The 14,388-nt window shown below is 35.7% G+C and overlaps 1 protein-coding gene across 2 annotated transcripts; it reads right to left on the reverse strand.

The window, feature by feature from the left end:
- Positions 1-507: 507 nt before the first annotated feature.
- On the reverse strand, positions 508-4,062 carry LOC111998692 (probable arabinosyltransferase ARAD1). 2 transcript variants are annotated; one of them, XM_065771433.1, is made up of 4 exons: positions 3,865-4,062; positions 3,570-3,631; positions 2,242-3,237; positions 508-1,264 (listed from the first exon to the last, which is right to left on the reverse strand). In XM_065771433.1, exons 3-4 carry the CDS (start codon positions 3,211-3,213, stop codon positions 743-745), a joined length of 1,494 nt encoding a protein of 497 aa, XP_065627505.1. In that variant the 5' UTR covers positions 3,214-3,237; positions 3,570-3,631; positions 3,865-4,062; the 3' UTR covers positions 508-742. The 2 variants fall into 2 exon arrangements, with proteins under 2 accessions (XP_065627505.1, XP_023886550.2); XM_024030782.2 differs by having other exon boundaries at positions 2,242-3,631.
- Between the last annotated feature and the right edge of the window lie 10,326 nt (positions 4,063-14,388).

Raw genomic sequence — 14,388 nt, forward strand, 5'->3', positions numbered from 1 at the left:
GTGGATTGCCTGGATTTATATATGTTCATTTGTTTCAGTCGAAGCTTTTTGTCAAGCTGAAGAAATTGCAGCTAAAATCAATCTGTGAGCCAGTAGTATTTCTATATCTTGTAATCTTAGGTCCTAACTAACAGCTGAATACTATAAGAGGGTGACAGATGCTGGCTCATACATACAATATATAGTGAATTTCAAATTTTTCTATATGAGGAAAGACAAGAATTTCAATTTTTTTTTTTTTTGCATTGGTGACTCTACTTGCATGGATACCGTTGATTAATAGAATATATTTCCTTTTGCTATTATAGCCAATTCTAAATGTTGATTTAATTCATTCCTTGAACTCTTCCAAGTTCACTTAATTAATATCATGCACTTACAAAATTTTGGTTTATAAACTCAGAGGTCATCTTCATTATATGATACTTCCATCTGTTCAGTTTATGCTGAGTAGAGGGTTTGAAAGGAGGACTAAGAGGCTAACTAAAGTTTTATGCAAGTGCTCTGTAATCATCATGCTCAAGGCATTTTTAATTCTGAAAAAAATGAAATAAATAAACATTACAAATGGTATGAATAAAATTAAGTCATCAAAATTCAAAAGCCTTAACAGAGCTTCAAAAAGACCAAGCTAGCTTGTGCCTCTCTCTGACATGTCCACATTGGGCTAAATATTTGGTGATCTCCATATGGTGCAAGGTCAAGAGATCTCAAAGACTCTTTCAAATTTTTGCATGTCATTTCAATTATTCTGTACTGGAAATTGAGATCTTCTATATCTGTTGCTCCTGTGAAGTTTAATTTGTATTGGAGATATCTTACGTGAAACTGCTTGCCAAATCATATCCACGGCATCACCAGGTTGTGATGGATACTGATATTCAAAATGATGTGCAATCTCCTTCAATTTTCCCCACATTTTAGTCCACTTTTCTTGCTTGATTCCTCGAAGAAGATTCAGTAGGTAACCCTTCTTTACAGCATCAGATGCACGGACAAATAAGCAAAACTGTGAGTAGTCTATGACATCTTCAAATGGTAGTTCAATCTGATCACTAATAATCACAGGAACACAATGACTTGCAATGGCATCGAAGAGGCGATTTGAGGAAGGGGTGTCTCCGGCAATATTCAGGCAGAACTTGGATGATGCCATCCCTTTGCCTGCGGTCCTAACCCCATTCCCTCCGATGCTGCCAAATGTGAAGTGTACATCTTTCTCATCTTTGAGAAGGTAATACAGTTCCTGGCGAATGATTCCTCCCTGAAAAAAAAAAAAAAAAATTTAAGATGGAGATTAGATTGATCGATATGGAGCAAAAATCATCAAGCCACATACAAACTGCCATTGCTTGGGAACCTAGTAGAAACATAGTAACCAAAAGGACCAAAACACTGCCTCGGCTGAGGGATATGCGATCCGCAAATAGTAGCCATCCTTTTCTTCTTTGGCTAGGAAGTATGCATCTCACATGAGCTGTAATAACAGTACAGTTGATAGTAAATCTACTTCAATACCTACTGCTGCCAAGAGCCTTATTGCTCAGTGGCATTTCTCAGTCTCCCATGGGGGAAACCTGGGCTCAATTCTCCCCCCTTCCCCCAACTTGTTATAAGCCAAAAAAAAAAAAATCAATTCCCGGTGCCAACTGCATGTTAACCATTTGATATGGGAGATTATACGCCAAGTAAAATTTTTATGGTGTTTATTTATGAAGTTATGACTAAATTAATTAGTAATACCAAGAATACCACACACCCCCCCCCCACTTCTTTCTTTTTTCTTTCTTCTCATTTTTGGTATTTCACAATAACTAAAACCAACTAGGAGAAAAGTGTACGCAAATCGTAGCTCGAACGTGAATCAACAAATACATTTTTTACTGTCTTCTTTTCAACTTATTACCAAAATTTGACACTTCACTGTTACTTTATCATAAAAAAAAAAGGACAATCTAAGTTCTTTGCTTTGAGCTGCAGTTAGTCTGAAACACATTTAAAGTCATTCCAATTCCACATTCAGGATGGAATCAGCAAATCACAAAGCATTTCATTATACCATTGCATCCTTATCAACTAATTCCACAGGAATAAAATACATAAATGCATGTGGTAATTAATTCCAAAGCTGGGGGATAGCATAAGGCCATACAAAGAAAAGTAAATAAATGAAGCATTTTTCCTCAGAATGAACGCAATAATTCACATTTCATAGTAAGAGGGAAAAGAAGAACAACTCACATCTTTCCTATATATTGCCCCTTGGAAATACACCAATATAGGACGTTTGTCAAATGGAGCTGATTCATCATTGGAAATGGTCCTCACTAAATGCCTGTAAGGAGCAATTATATCCTTCCCAATATTTGCAATTTCAACTGGGTATCTTCCAAAATCTGCAAGCACAAACATGGCTGAACCCAACTTGCTTCTTGCATCTAACATGCTGTTTGGATGGTGAGCAATAATTAAATGATCCTTCCCACCCAATCGCTTCCATTCCACCTGACCCCACAAAAACTGTACCAATTTGTTCTGCAACATGCGGTTAACACTAACTTTCTCCTTTCCAGAAACCTTAGAATGCCTGTTGTAACTCAGAGATGAGAAGAATGGCACAAAAATGACATCTGCTTGGCTTGAATTCTTCACTCTTATGGCACTGCATGGTCTTACCACATCTGGGGAATTTGACGACAGAAGATCAAGGGTGAGCCAGTACTCTATACTGTGTTGTAAATTCAGTCCACCTGGGTGTGGTGGGATTCTACCTGAGCTACTGACATTTGGCCATGTTTGCTTCTCACTCCCCTTCCAACCCAATAAGCCAAAGTGAAATTCAGGAGGCAAGTCATACATAAACACCCTCAAGAGTGCCTCAGTCGGGTCACAGTCCATCTTTCTACGCTTTCCTAAAGATTGCATTTTCCTACTCGAATTGTTTACTTGACATGCCAACTTCCCTCTTCTCACAGTTCTTTCAGCATTAATTTGTGTATCCACAGAAGGGAGCGAAGGAAGTGTAATTTGTTCACTTCTGGGTTTTATGTAAACTGAAGTGCTATTAGAGAGAACAATCTTATATACTGATTCGGGTATAATCGAAGTGTTGGTAAATTCAAGAAGGATCACAGATGAAAGAATCAAAATAAACATAGAAAGGGTTCCTAAGTAGAAAAGAAACCTTGAGGGAAGCATGCTCTTTTCCGACATTGGTGAGATTCAGACAAAAATTTCCTGATTTAAGAAAAGTTAAACAAGAGAGCAACAGCTTCTACACTAAAACGAAGTATTTAAATTATACTAATAATCACTTTCCTTAAGATCAAATTGCAGTATTAAGATACTACAAGTCCAAGCCAATGGATAGTTAGCTTCTACAAGCATCAATTTAGAGGGAATCACATGAAAGAAGAAGACTTAGCTCTTACCCACTAACAAAGTCAACTTGATTTCCAGAAACTCTAAAAGAATTTTGAAGACCACAAGGTTTTCTATGCTATTCTCTAGTACGACATTAGGTCTCATAAACACCACCTTTGATAATCTTGGACTACATCTATAGTTACCTTGCCATTACAGAAACATAGGCTTTTCTTTTTGGATTCATAATCCAAAGCTAGTGATAAATCTGCACAAACAAAGTAAGAAAATTTTAGTATATTTTTTTCCCAGCTGAAAAAACAAGCACATATTTTTTGATTTATTGCTAGAGCTAAAACAAAGAGTCTAGAAAAACCTCCCAGGAAATAAAAGAAAACTAAAAATAGCAAGATTAAATTAATATAATGAACAATTAAGATTTTTGTTATCTGGGTTCTGAAACATGTACAAATTGATCAGAAACTGGGGGTTGATGAGTACCTGATCAGCTGAGCTTGGACTCTGAGACTCCCCATGTACAGAACACACACTGATGTACAGCAAATGACTTTTTGCAATGCGCATGAACTACAATTCCAAAGGGTCTTTACCTTTTTTTTTCCCGTCCTTGACTCTTGCACGCTTAAACATTTTCTTGAGCTTTCTTAAGGAACTAAGCTATGTATTAAAGAAAAGAAAAAAAAAACATAGGCAATTTTTATATATTTTTATTGTGGCTGTTCATGTAGAGAAAGAGAGAAGAGACAAAAGAGAGAGCAGAGTCAGCAGTTGCAGTGCACCTTTCTCGTAATGCACTCACTATCTTAGACTTTCTAAAAAGTATTAAAAAAATAAAAAAATATAACTCATTTGGGATTTTATTAATATCCTATAAATTAGCTCAAGAACAGTTCAAGGAGAAAATTTATGCGGAGTGGCATACGTTTTAATAATTAACAAGAATTAATATTATTAAAAAATTAATTAGATAATTTATTTTAAAAAAGAGTTAGATGAAGTCAAGTAACAAACAAAGTCATGGATAAGTTTCAACTTTCAATAGTTGAATTTTACTTATATGTTCTCCTTGTTATTTTTCATAAAAGACTTTTTAGCTATTTAATAAGAAATTTTTTTAAAAAGTTTAATAAGACCAATTTTAGTACTATCGTGCGTGATGGCCATCACTTAGATTAGACTTTGTACAAAAAAAGAGAGACTAATTTTGGAAAAACAAAAACAAATGAATACTAAGAATATCACCCCTATTTAAATAAGAGAAGTTTTTTTTTTTTTTTTTTGAGAAAGAAATAAGAGAAGTTAAAAAAAAAGATATGGAGTTTATTTTAAAAAAAGATTTGCACCCCTAATTTAATCAGAATTTAGTTAAAATTAAATTGCTTTACTCAATAAGATATGGAGTTTTAATCAAAGATTCTTATCATATATATGTACTAAGAAAATTAATATTTGAAAGGTATACAGTTATTTAATGAGGGTGTCACGCAGTGAAAGTGGGCCATATAAAAACAGCGGCAATGACTTTTTTAATGGAAAATGTTCTGCGGTGATTGTTAAAGTTGAACTAATATGAGTTTTATTTACGAAAAAAATTAAAGAAAAGAAATATAAAACTGTAAAAAAAAAAAAAAAAAAAGGACTATAATTAACACTTTACAGGCACTTTATCGTATCCGTTAACACAACTTATTATAATAAATGCTCCATTTTAGTCCAGTTAACATAACCATTATTATTACTGTTGTTTTTTATTATTTTTTTTTAAAGGTACTTATGGTGCAGAAATAATGGTCCCATTCAACTGAAGAGAAATGTCAAAAAGCTTTACCATTCCGTATGTGGTTGGTGAGTTCATGCATGCAGAAGATAGATAAGACACGTGTAAAAGGTATTGTCCTAAAAGGACAGAACAGAATCTCTTTGCCAAAGGCCGAAAGAAATGATGCCATTTTTCACGAGAAATTTATTGCATACTCTTCACGTGAAAGGAAGAGCATACTCTCATTTTCTTGTTCAAAATTTAGGATAATAAAAAAGGATTTGAGACAAAAGAAAACACTTATTATTTTCGTTTTTATTTTTTTAAGTATCATATAACCAATCTTGTTAGTAAGCATTGCTTAGAAGTTATTTTAAATAAGAATTTTACTTGAAGTATATGTATTTTGAGTCTTTGACTTAATTTGTAATTTCCTTTTGAGTGAAGACTTGATTCTTAATTGACATAAATGGTAGTAAGGTGTGATCTATATATATATATATATATATTAATGGGAAAGAAGTATTTATTAAAGAAAAAGAAAAATTGCAAAGAAGCAAGATTGTTTGCCTCAACCTTGATAATAGACTCGAAGGAGGAACAACCTATATCAAAATACCAAATGCATTATGATTGAGAGACTATTTGGCTAGGGTATGGGCAGCACCTGAGTTTCTAAGAACCCAATTTACATAAATGATTGAGGATTGGGAGACCAAATAAGACATATTAGAGCAGGTGTTAAGAATTCTCTATGGGATTTTAAGCTCTAGCTTAGAAAATATGAAATATGATAGCTTTAGGGTCTAGTTTATAGCTCTAGCTTCCAATTGGAGATAAGAGGTTGGTCTTTACCTTCTGGGAGATCGCAAATACCGACTCTCCTCTCTAGTCGGCTAAAAGTTGTATTTTTAGATTAAAGATAATATATCTCTTAGATGACTTGATAGCATTGTGTCATATAAGCTTTTGAGGCTCCATAGTTTTACACATCATTATTTCAATATATATATTTTTAATTAAATTAAAATTTTATTCCATATTTAAACATTCCATTAAAATCTTACCATCTCATATTTTCTTTAGATGGTAGAATATACAATTTTATATACAAATACAATCATAATAAATGCATAATAATATAGTTCCATATACATTCACAACCATAATAAATATATATTAATGACAACCATAATCTAAAAAATACTAGTACTATTTTTTTTTTTTTAAGAAAGAGTTTCAACTTATGGCGTTCACTTTTGATGATAGCTCTTTATCATTAAACTAAGACACCAATCAGTTTTTGGTGTAGGCGGAGATTGAATCCCAGATTTCTCATATAACCATCAGAGACTTTATCAGTTGAGTTAACTGGAATTCACGAAAAACCCAAATACTATTCTTATTTTCATTTATTTGGTAGCAACCTTGAAAATGTAAATCTTTACTTTTTTTTTTTTTTTTATATATATATATAAAAAAAAAATTTCACACGGTGTGAGATATAGTTCATTTTCAAAAATTTTAACAAAAAAGAAGCTATAAAATACACTTTTACATACAAATTAATACAATCATAATAAATGTATAACGCTGGAATATATAGCTTATCATAAATAAATTTCTAATAATAGATACTATAATTATCAAATTTTATATTTAAACAAAAAAACCATATATATTAAAATTTTCGATGCATTTGCACAAGCTACCTGCTAATTTATTATATAAACTTAAACCCCAGGAGGCAGAGTGTCATTTACAAAATAAAAAGGGGTTTATGATATTTCCCCAAATCTTGAGATAAATTATTGTAATTCCCTCTTTTATATAAATCACACTATAAACACTACTTTTATTACATTAATAACAATATGTCATTTTAATAACTGTATAATTTTTTGTCAAAACATGGATTTTTTGGTGACAAACTAAATCTAATTTTTTTAATTTTGTTGTTTTATAATTTATACCTCGGACTTAATAGCGAGTCATGACAATTTACACTCTCTATCCATATATGTTAAAACTTAAAACCACTAATGGACAACTTCAGTTGGTACTCTTCAATTATCTTCTCTTAAATATCATTTTCATTCTTTCTTATTTGTCAAAATTTTGAACTGTCATGACCCGGCATCACATTAAAGGTGTTGTCTTCTCTCTATTAATTGTGTTTTGTGCTTCTTTCCTCTCTCTCGGAGTTTCTCTCTCTAATATGATGAATATAAGACAACTACTTACATCAAATGGTGTCGGCTAAAGTATAAAAGCACCAATCAATCAAAATTTCACTTCCCCCAAATAAATTGTTTCGTTGGTAGTTTTTAAACAATATGGGTGAAATGTTTAGATTGTCATGGTTTATAAATTCTAAAATTTAATATATATATATATACACACACCACTCAATTACTTGTTATAAAATTCATATTTTGAAAATTTCATTATTAAATTACATGTTCTATATGTTCTTAATATTAATACTTGAAAACTTGAATTTTTGTAAAAACACAAGAGCTGTTTAGACCCCCCAAATTAAAAATTACGGCTCAGTTAATTTTACTCTAACTTAAACTAAATGTGAAATAAAGTAAATGCAAGCGGATAAATAATATAACTACTCTAAGCCATATTCATCAAATCACAGCAGTAAAATGAAAGCTAAAAGAGTAGGGAAGAAGAATGCAAACACAAGATAACACACCAATATGTTATCGAAGAGGAAATTGAAGAATTTGGCGAAAAACCTCTTCGCCACCGTCCAAGCGGTAAATCGATCCACTAGAGAATAAGTTGGCGTACACGAATAACAAAAGACCCTCCAAGCCTAGTCTACCTTATATACTTGAGCCCTCTAAGCTCCTGCTACCAACTAACTTCACCAAGTCTTGTCTTCTCTAGCTCTTCGGATTATGCAATTCAGACCAATTGCATCCACCAAACAAATGACTTCTTCCAATGCTTCCCAACAGCACCATAACCTTACTTTACACTCAGGATGAGTGTGGTAAGTGTTTGGGCTATCAACCTCTCAAGGATTTGGAAATGGAGAGGTAGGAGTTGAGGAAAACCACAATGGATTGTGTAGAGAATTGTGGGTATAATAATCTCTCACTCTCAAGGGTAGTGGTTAGGGTTTTCTCTTTGAAAGCACTCCTCAACATATGTGGGTAATGTGGGTACATATAGTATGGGTAAGGACATGGTGTATCAGATATGACAAATTGGCAAAACAGAAGGTTTTGCGGGTATCTCACGGGAATGCCTTACTCGCGAGACACTCGCAAAAACCAACTGTCACCATCTGTTATGACTCTTCGCATTCCAGTCATGTGTTGAGCACATGCTTCGGTTTGCGGGAAGGCTACTCACGAGCTACCCGCGAAAACTTCTTTGGTCTTCAATTGCCTTAAGTCTTTACACTCTCTCTCACACATAACCCTTACAATAAAATTCCATATAAAATACAGGCTACAAAAGATTGAACATAATTATAATCAAATTTGGCACGAAATTAAAGCCAACACAAAATAGTTGTAAATCACAATTTTATAATACCAATTTTCATGTTAATTTGATTTTATTTATCATTCAATCCATAAACTCATTTTTTATGCATTATTTTAAACTACAAAAACTTAAATTTAAACAATTGATTGATGACATTACTATTGATCTTTGATCACCTTGAAATTTTGCAAGAATGAAGAATATATGAAGATAATGTAATTGTAGGGACTCAAATTGGATCAGATCCAAAATAGGAATGGGTTTATAACCCAACAAGCCCAAACAATAAATTTTTAGAGAGTAGATAAAAGAACTAGTTCCATTCGATAGAAAAAGTCATGATCATTGTGCAGCAAAGGACGCTTCAAACTAATCAAATGATAAAAACTCTCATCAGCTAGGTCTTAGGGGATATCTTTCTGGGTTCTATCCTTTTTCTCTTTTTTTTTTTCTTCGTCCTCTCTAATGTCATCCATTTTCAGGTTATATACCATGTTCCTCACCCCATTCTCATCGTACACGTGTAGGTTCTATTCTGGGAACTCATTTCTGTCCCATCCAGCACCTCCCGGAACCTTCGCTCAGCAGCCATAAGGCTGCTTGGTTACTGTTCAGGTATCACCTCCACATTAATGCGGCCAGAGAGTTAGTTGGGAAGCATTTAATGTGGAGGTAGCAACTTTAGAAGATATTTGTTATCTCGCCCGGTTCCTCCTTTGTTCTATATTCACTTTGTAGTTCTAATACAACTTTGCGGAGTACCCTGAATAGTAAGATAGTTACATCCACCTCAGACTATGGTATCCGAGGTGGATCTTATCCTCGGACGCGTTTTGGGTCACTATATATGACTTCCATCCCTTTTTTCTTATACTACTCCCACAATATCTTTCTTTAACCATCCTCGGATAAGTGAATGTCCTCGGACTGGGCCGTTGGGCCACAAGCCCATTTTCTATGATTTCCACATCATCTTTTTGGATAACCGGCCCCATAATAGCCCCTTAAAATTTCGCTTTTGTCATCTCGGAAAAAGGGAGATTTTGATATCTTGTCCTCACCCCTTTCGTGGACTTCCCTAATCTTCAGAACACCTTTCTACTTGCCCAAGGCACGCTCCTGACGCCGAAGCGTCAGGAGCACGCCATTATTAAATGATGACAGCTTCTTTGTCCCCCACGTTCAACATCAAGATGTAAATCTAACGGTGGAGGATCTTCAATATTTATGAGCGGGACTTTTCCCGCTTACAATTTCTGCGACACTATAAAGAGCTTTTCAAATCAACTCTCTTTTCAGTTACGAAAATCACACTAGCGTGTATTCATTGAACCTGTATCTCTTTCTAACCTTTCCACGCTCTCATAAATACTGAGAGTTTGTCTGAGGACCTCCTTTTTTAAACCTATAAGTTTCCTTAACCCTTCTTAGCCTTCAATCCTTTTTACTAATTTTTCTTCACGACTTTTAGAAAATGGGTAGGTTTAAGAGTTTGGTTGAGTCCGAAGAGGATATAGAGATATTTAGAGCTAAGTATAGGATTCCCCCAATAGTGGGCATGAGATATGCTTCCCCAGAAATATGGGTAAACGATAGGAAAACGGGAGAAGTGGTCATCCCTATGATCGCCTTTATAGAGGGAGGGATGACTATTCCTATGGGTAATCTTATTAGAAGTTATCTTAGATTCTTTAGGTTATCTCCCACACAATGTGCCCCAAATATGTTCAAGGTGCTAGGGAGTATAGAAGCCCTAAATGAGAGGATGAACTTAGGTCTGACCCATCACGATGTGAACTGGATGTACAATTTTAATCATCTAAAGGGTCAGGGTTACTATCTTAAGTCTAGGCATCCTGAAGTAAGGTTAATCCAATGCCTCCCTACATCGAATAAGGGATTAAAAGATGACTTTTTAATCTTTTCTGGAGAGTAGCATGATGGTTTACCTTGTCCGACTAGAGAGGGAAAACCAGGTGGGATTTCTGACTATAAGCTTATATAGTTTGGATTGCATTCTTTAATTCACATTATCTCTATTTCTGACAAAAGTTTCCTCCTGTTTTAATGATTTTGCAGACAAGCACGCTACCAGACCTCAGTTCAGACTAGTCAATAGGGAGAGTTTAGATAGAATCTTGCGATCTGAGGTGTATGTGAACCCATCTGACGGCCAACTGAGGGCAGCACACATAATCCTTAGGTACAAACCTATTTCCAAAGCATTTCAAGCTCCCAAGTGTGTGATAAAGGCCAAAGATCCTCGGCTTCACCGCATCAGTGTAGTTTTTGAAGGATTTATTGTTCTTGAAGGCGTTCCGATTCCTGAAGGTACCTCTTTTACTCAGCTGTTATTTATAGCTACTCCTTCTGTAGGAGCTTTGTTGTCGCGCTCCATTCCTCAGGAAGGGAAGGAGGAAGAAAAAAGAGAAGAAGAAGAAGAAGAAGAAGAAGAAGAAGAAAAAGAAGAAGAAGAAGAAGAACAGACTTCAGAGGGAATTGTAGAGTTGTTGGATTCTGCAGACGAATTTGAAGTATTCAATCAACCCTTATCTCCCGAGATGATTTCTGACGAAATGGGCATCAAGAGAAAGAGTCAGAGGAGTTTGATGGACTTGATCGAAGGCTAGCCTGGAAACGGTGCGCTAGGGAAGTCAACTCAACCCAAACTACCCCCTCCCCTTCCTCCTAAATCCCCTCTTCACCCTCCTCAATCATTCCAACCAACTGGGGTCGAACCTAATGATCCGAAGAGGAGGAGAGAGCCGAAAAATAAGGAAGTGATGGAGACTGGGAGATCTCGTCCGACTCGGGAAGATGAGGTTCAATGAGCTGCGAAGCAGCAAAAGGTTAGCCATGGGCCTCAACGAGTTGTTGAAAGGACAACCACTCAGTCCTCAAAACCCGAGGCTTGGCTCCCTGCACCTATGCTCAATGGCGAGCCCTTAAGGGAAGATGCCTCGATTAGGGACTTCAACGGCGGAATTGGGTGCCAAGTAGCCTCGGCCTTAGAGGAAACTCTCCTACTTCCCAAGGATATGACCGAGCTGAGAGGCATAAAGAGGAACGAGGTTTTTCTGAATGCTAAAAGATATTTGGGCATGGTATGGTACCCTTCTTGCTTTGTTTCTTTAATTATAAATGTCACACACACAATTTTGTTTATTGCATCCCTAAATTTTTTTTAGGCTATTCAAGCCACTTTTAGGCTGGAGGAGATAACCAATTCTTGCTACCAGTAAATAGACGAGGAAAGGAAGAGGCGAGCAACAACTGTGCAAACACTCATTATTGCTGAACAAAGTAACGCATAGCTGAAGAAAAAGTTAGCCGAGGAAGAACATGCTTGGAAGAGTGCTAACTTAGCCTTAGAGAGCACCCAACGGCAAGCCGAGGACCAAAGGAAACGTCTGTGCAATGCTAATGACTAGTTGGCAGCTTCCAAGGAATAGGTATCAACTTTGAAGAAGCAACTAGAGGAAGCCCAAAGGTTGAGAGACCAGGCTGAAAAAACAAAGGCTGAGGCGGAGAAAGCAAAGGTAGAGGCTGAAAAAGAAAAAGACCAAGCCAAACAGCATGGGTACAACGTCGGCGTTGTTGAGACTGAGAATAACTTTTGGGCTAAGGTGCCCGTCGTATGTCAGGCATACTGTGCCCAGACTTGGGAAGAAGCTCTCAACCGAGTTAGGGTTGAATCTTCTTCCTAATTGAGAAGGTCAGAAAACGTTTATTTCCCTCCAGCTATACGAGCTTCAAGCCTTTCTTCTCAACAAGAAGAGGCATCCTCCACAGTCGCTGATTCGTCCAAAGTAGCACAAACTCAGAATCCTCCTATTCTCAACCAGCAGAAGCACCCTGAAGTGCTTGAAGCTGCAATAAATATTTCTTCGGACAAAGCAGTAGAGGGACCTAAGGATGGACCAGCTTCTCAAAGCTTTGAACAGGCTTTGGCTTCTACCATCTTACCTGCTGGGGAAGTTTCAAAGGAAAAAGAGAAAGATGTTCCTCCTGAGGCAACTAGCAGAGCCCCCCAACTCAAGCTCCAAATAAAATTAACACCTTAGTTAACGTATTTAAATTCTTCTTATTTTACCTTTCACCTTTTTTTTTTTTTTAAATTTTTTATTGGAGGATATTTTTAATTGTGATGTATATTTCCCTTTCCAAATTTATATGAGATATTGTTGCTCTCTCTATCACTTGTATAATTTTCTGCACGAATATTTTTTGTTTTTACATGATCCCAGGCAACAGAGGGATAAAATCTGATACTTTAAGGGAAAACTTGTATGATAACTAGAAACCAAAGCAGACTATAACAGCGAACTCCGCAGCCCTACAAAGGTTTGCTTGTAATTCATTCAAAAGTATCCACATTTGAGAAAGTATTCTAAGTGTTTAACCCAGGGAAGTACTGAATACCTTAAAATGCTTTAAGTGATGCTCATGGAGTTTACTTTGATACACAATTTTAGTTGCACGGACCATATTTAAAAAGCATTGACTCCTGCTAAGTTTGTTGTCTAGACGATCTGTCATACCTTAGTTTCTGTTTAATTTTCACTAAGTTTATGGTTCGAGGACTTGACATAACTTAGTTTTTGTTTAATACTTCAATAGATGTCATAGTGTATTAATTTCCACTAAGTTTGTGGTCCGAGGACCTGACATAACGTAGTTTCTGTTTAATACTTCAATAGATGTCATAGTGTATTAATTTCCACTAAGTTTGTAGTCTGAGGACCTGACATAACTTAGTTTCTGTTTAATATTTCAATAGATGTCATAGTGTATTGATTTTCACTAAGTTTGTGGTCCGAGGACTTGACATAACTTAGTTTCTGTTTAATACTTCAATAGATGTCATAGTGTATTAATTTCTACTAAGTTTGTGGTCCGAGGACCTGACATAATTTAGTTTCTGTTTAATACTTCAATAGATATCATAGTGTATTAATTTCTACTAAGTTTGTGGTCTGAGGACCTGACATAACTTAATTTCTATTTAATACTTCAATAGATGTCATAGTGTATTAATTTTCACTAAGTTTGTGATTCGAGGACCTAACATAACTTAGTTTCTGTTTAATACTTTAATAGACTGAGAAACACAAGTTGCAGAATTAGGATAAATTGTAAAAGGAAGTAAAACAGAACTGTTTTTATTAATAATAATACCTCTTTAGGTTGCTTACATTCCAGGGATGGAGTATAGTTTTTTTATCCAAATCCTCTAAGTAATAAGCACCTATTCCTGCTACAGATATGATACGATACGGTCCTTCCCAATTAGGCCATAACTTTCCCCAGGCTGGATTTTTGGTAGTTCCCAAGACTTTTCTCAATACCAAATCTCCTGGGGCCAACGGCCTCAACTTGACATTTGCATCATAACTTTGTTTTAGCTTGTGCTGGTAGTAGGCTAATTGAACCATCGCATTCTCTTATCTTTTGTCTATCAAGTCTAGATTCTTCTTCAACAGTTCATCATTTCCATCCGAGGTGAAAGTACTGGTCCTTAGTGTGGGAAAACCCGTTTCAAGAGGAATTACAGCCTCAGCCCCATACGTCATTGAAAATGGGGTTTCGCCTGTTGACCGTTGATGCGTTGTTCGATACATCCAGAGGACATATGGCAGCTCCTCCACCCATTTTCCCTTTGCATCATCCAACATTTTTTAAAGCCCACCCACTATGACTTTGTTGATAGCCTCGACCTGCCCATTTCCCTG

This window comes from Quercus suber, unplaced genomic scaffold, assembly GCF_002906115.3.
Source record: "Quercus suber isolate HL8 unplaced genomic scaffold, Cork oak 2.0 scaffold_44, whole genome shotgun sequence".
NCBI lineage: Eukaryota > Viridiplantae > Streptophyta > Magnoliopsida > Fagales > Fagaceae > Quercus > Quercus suber.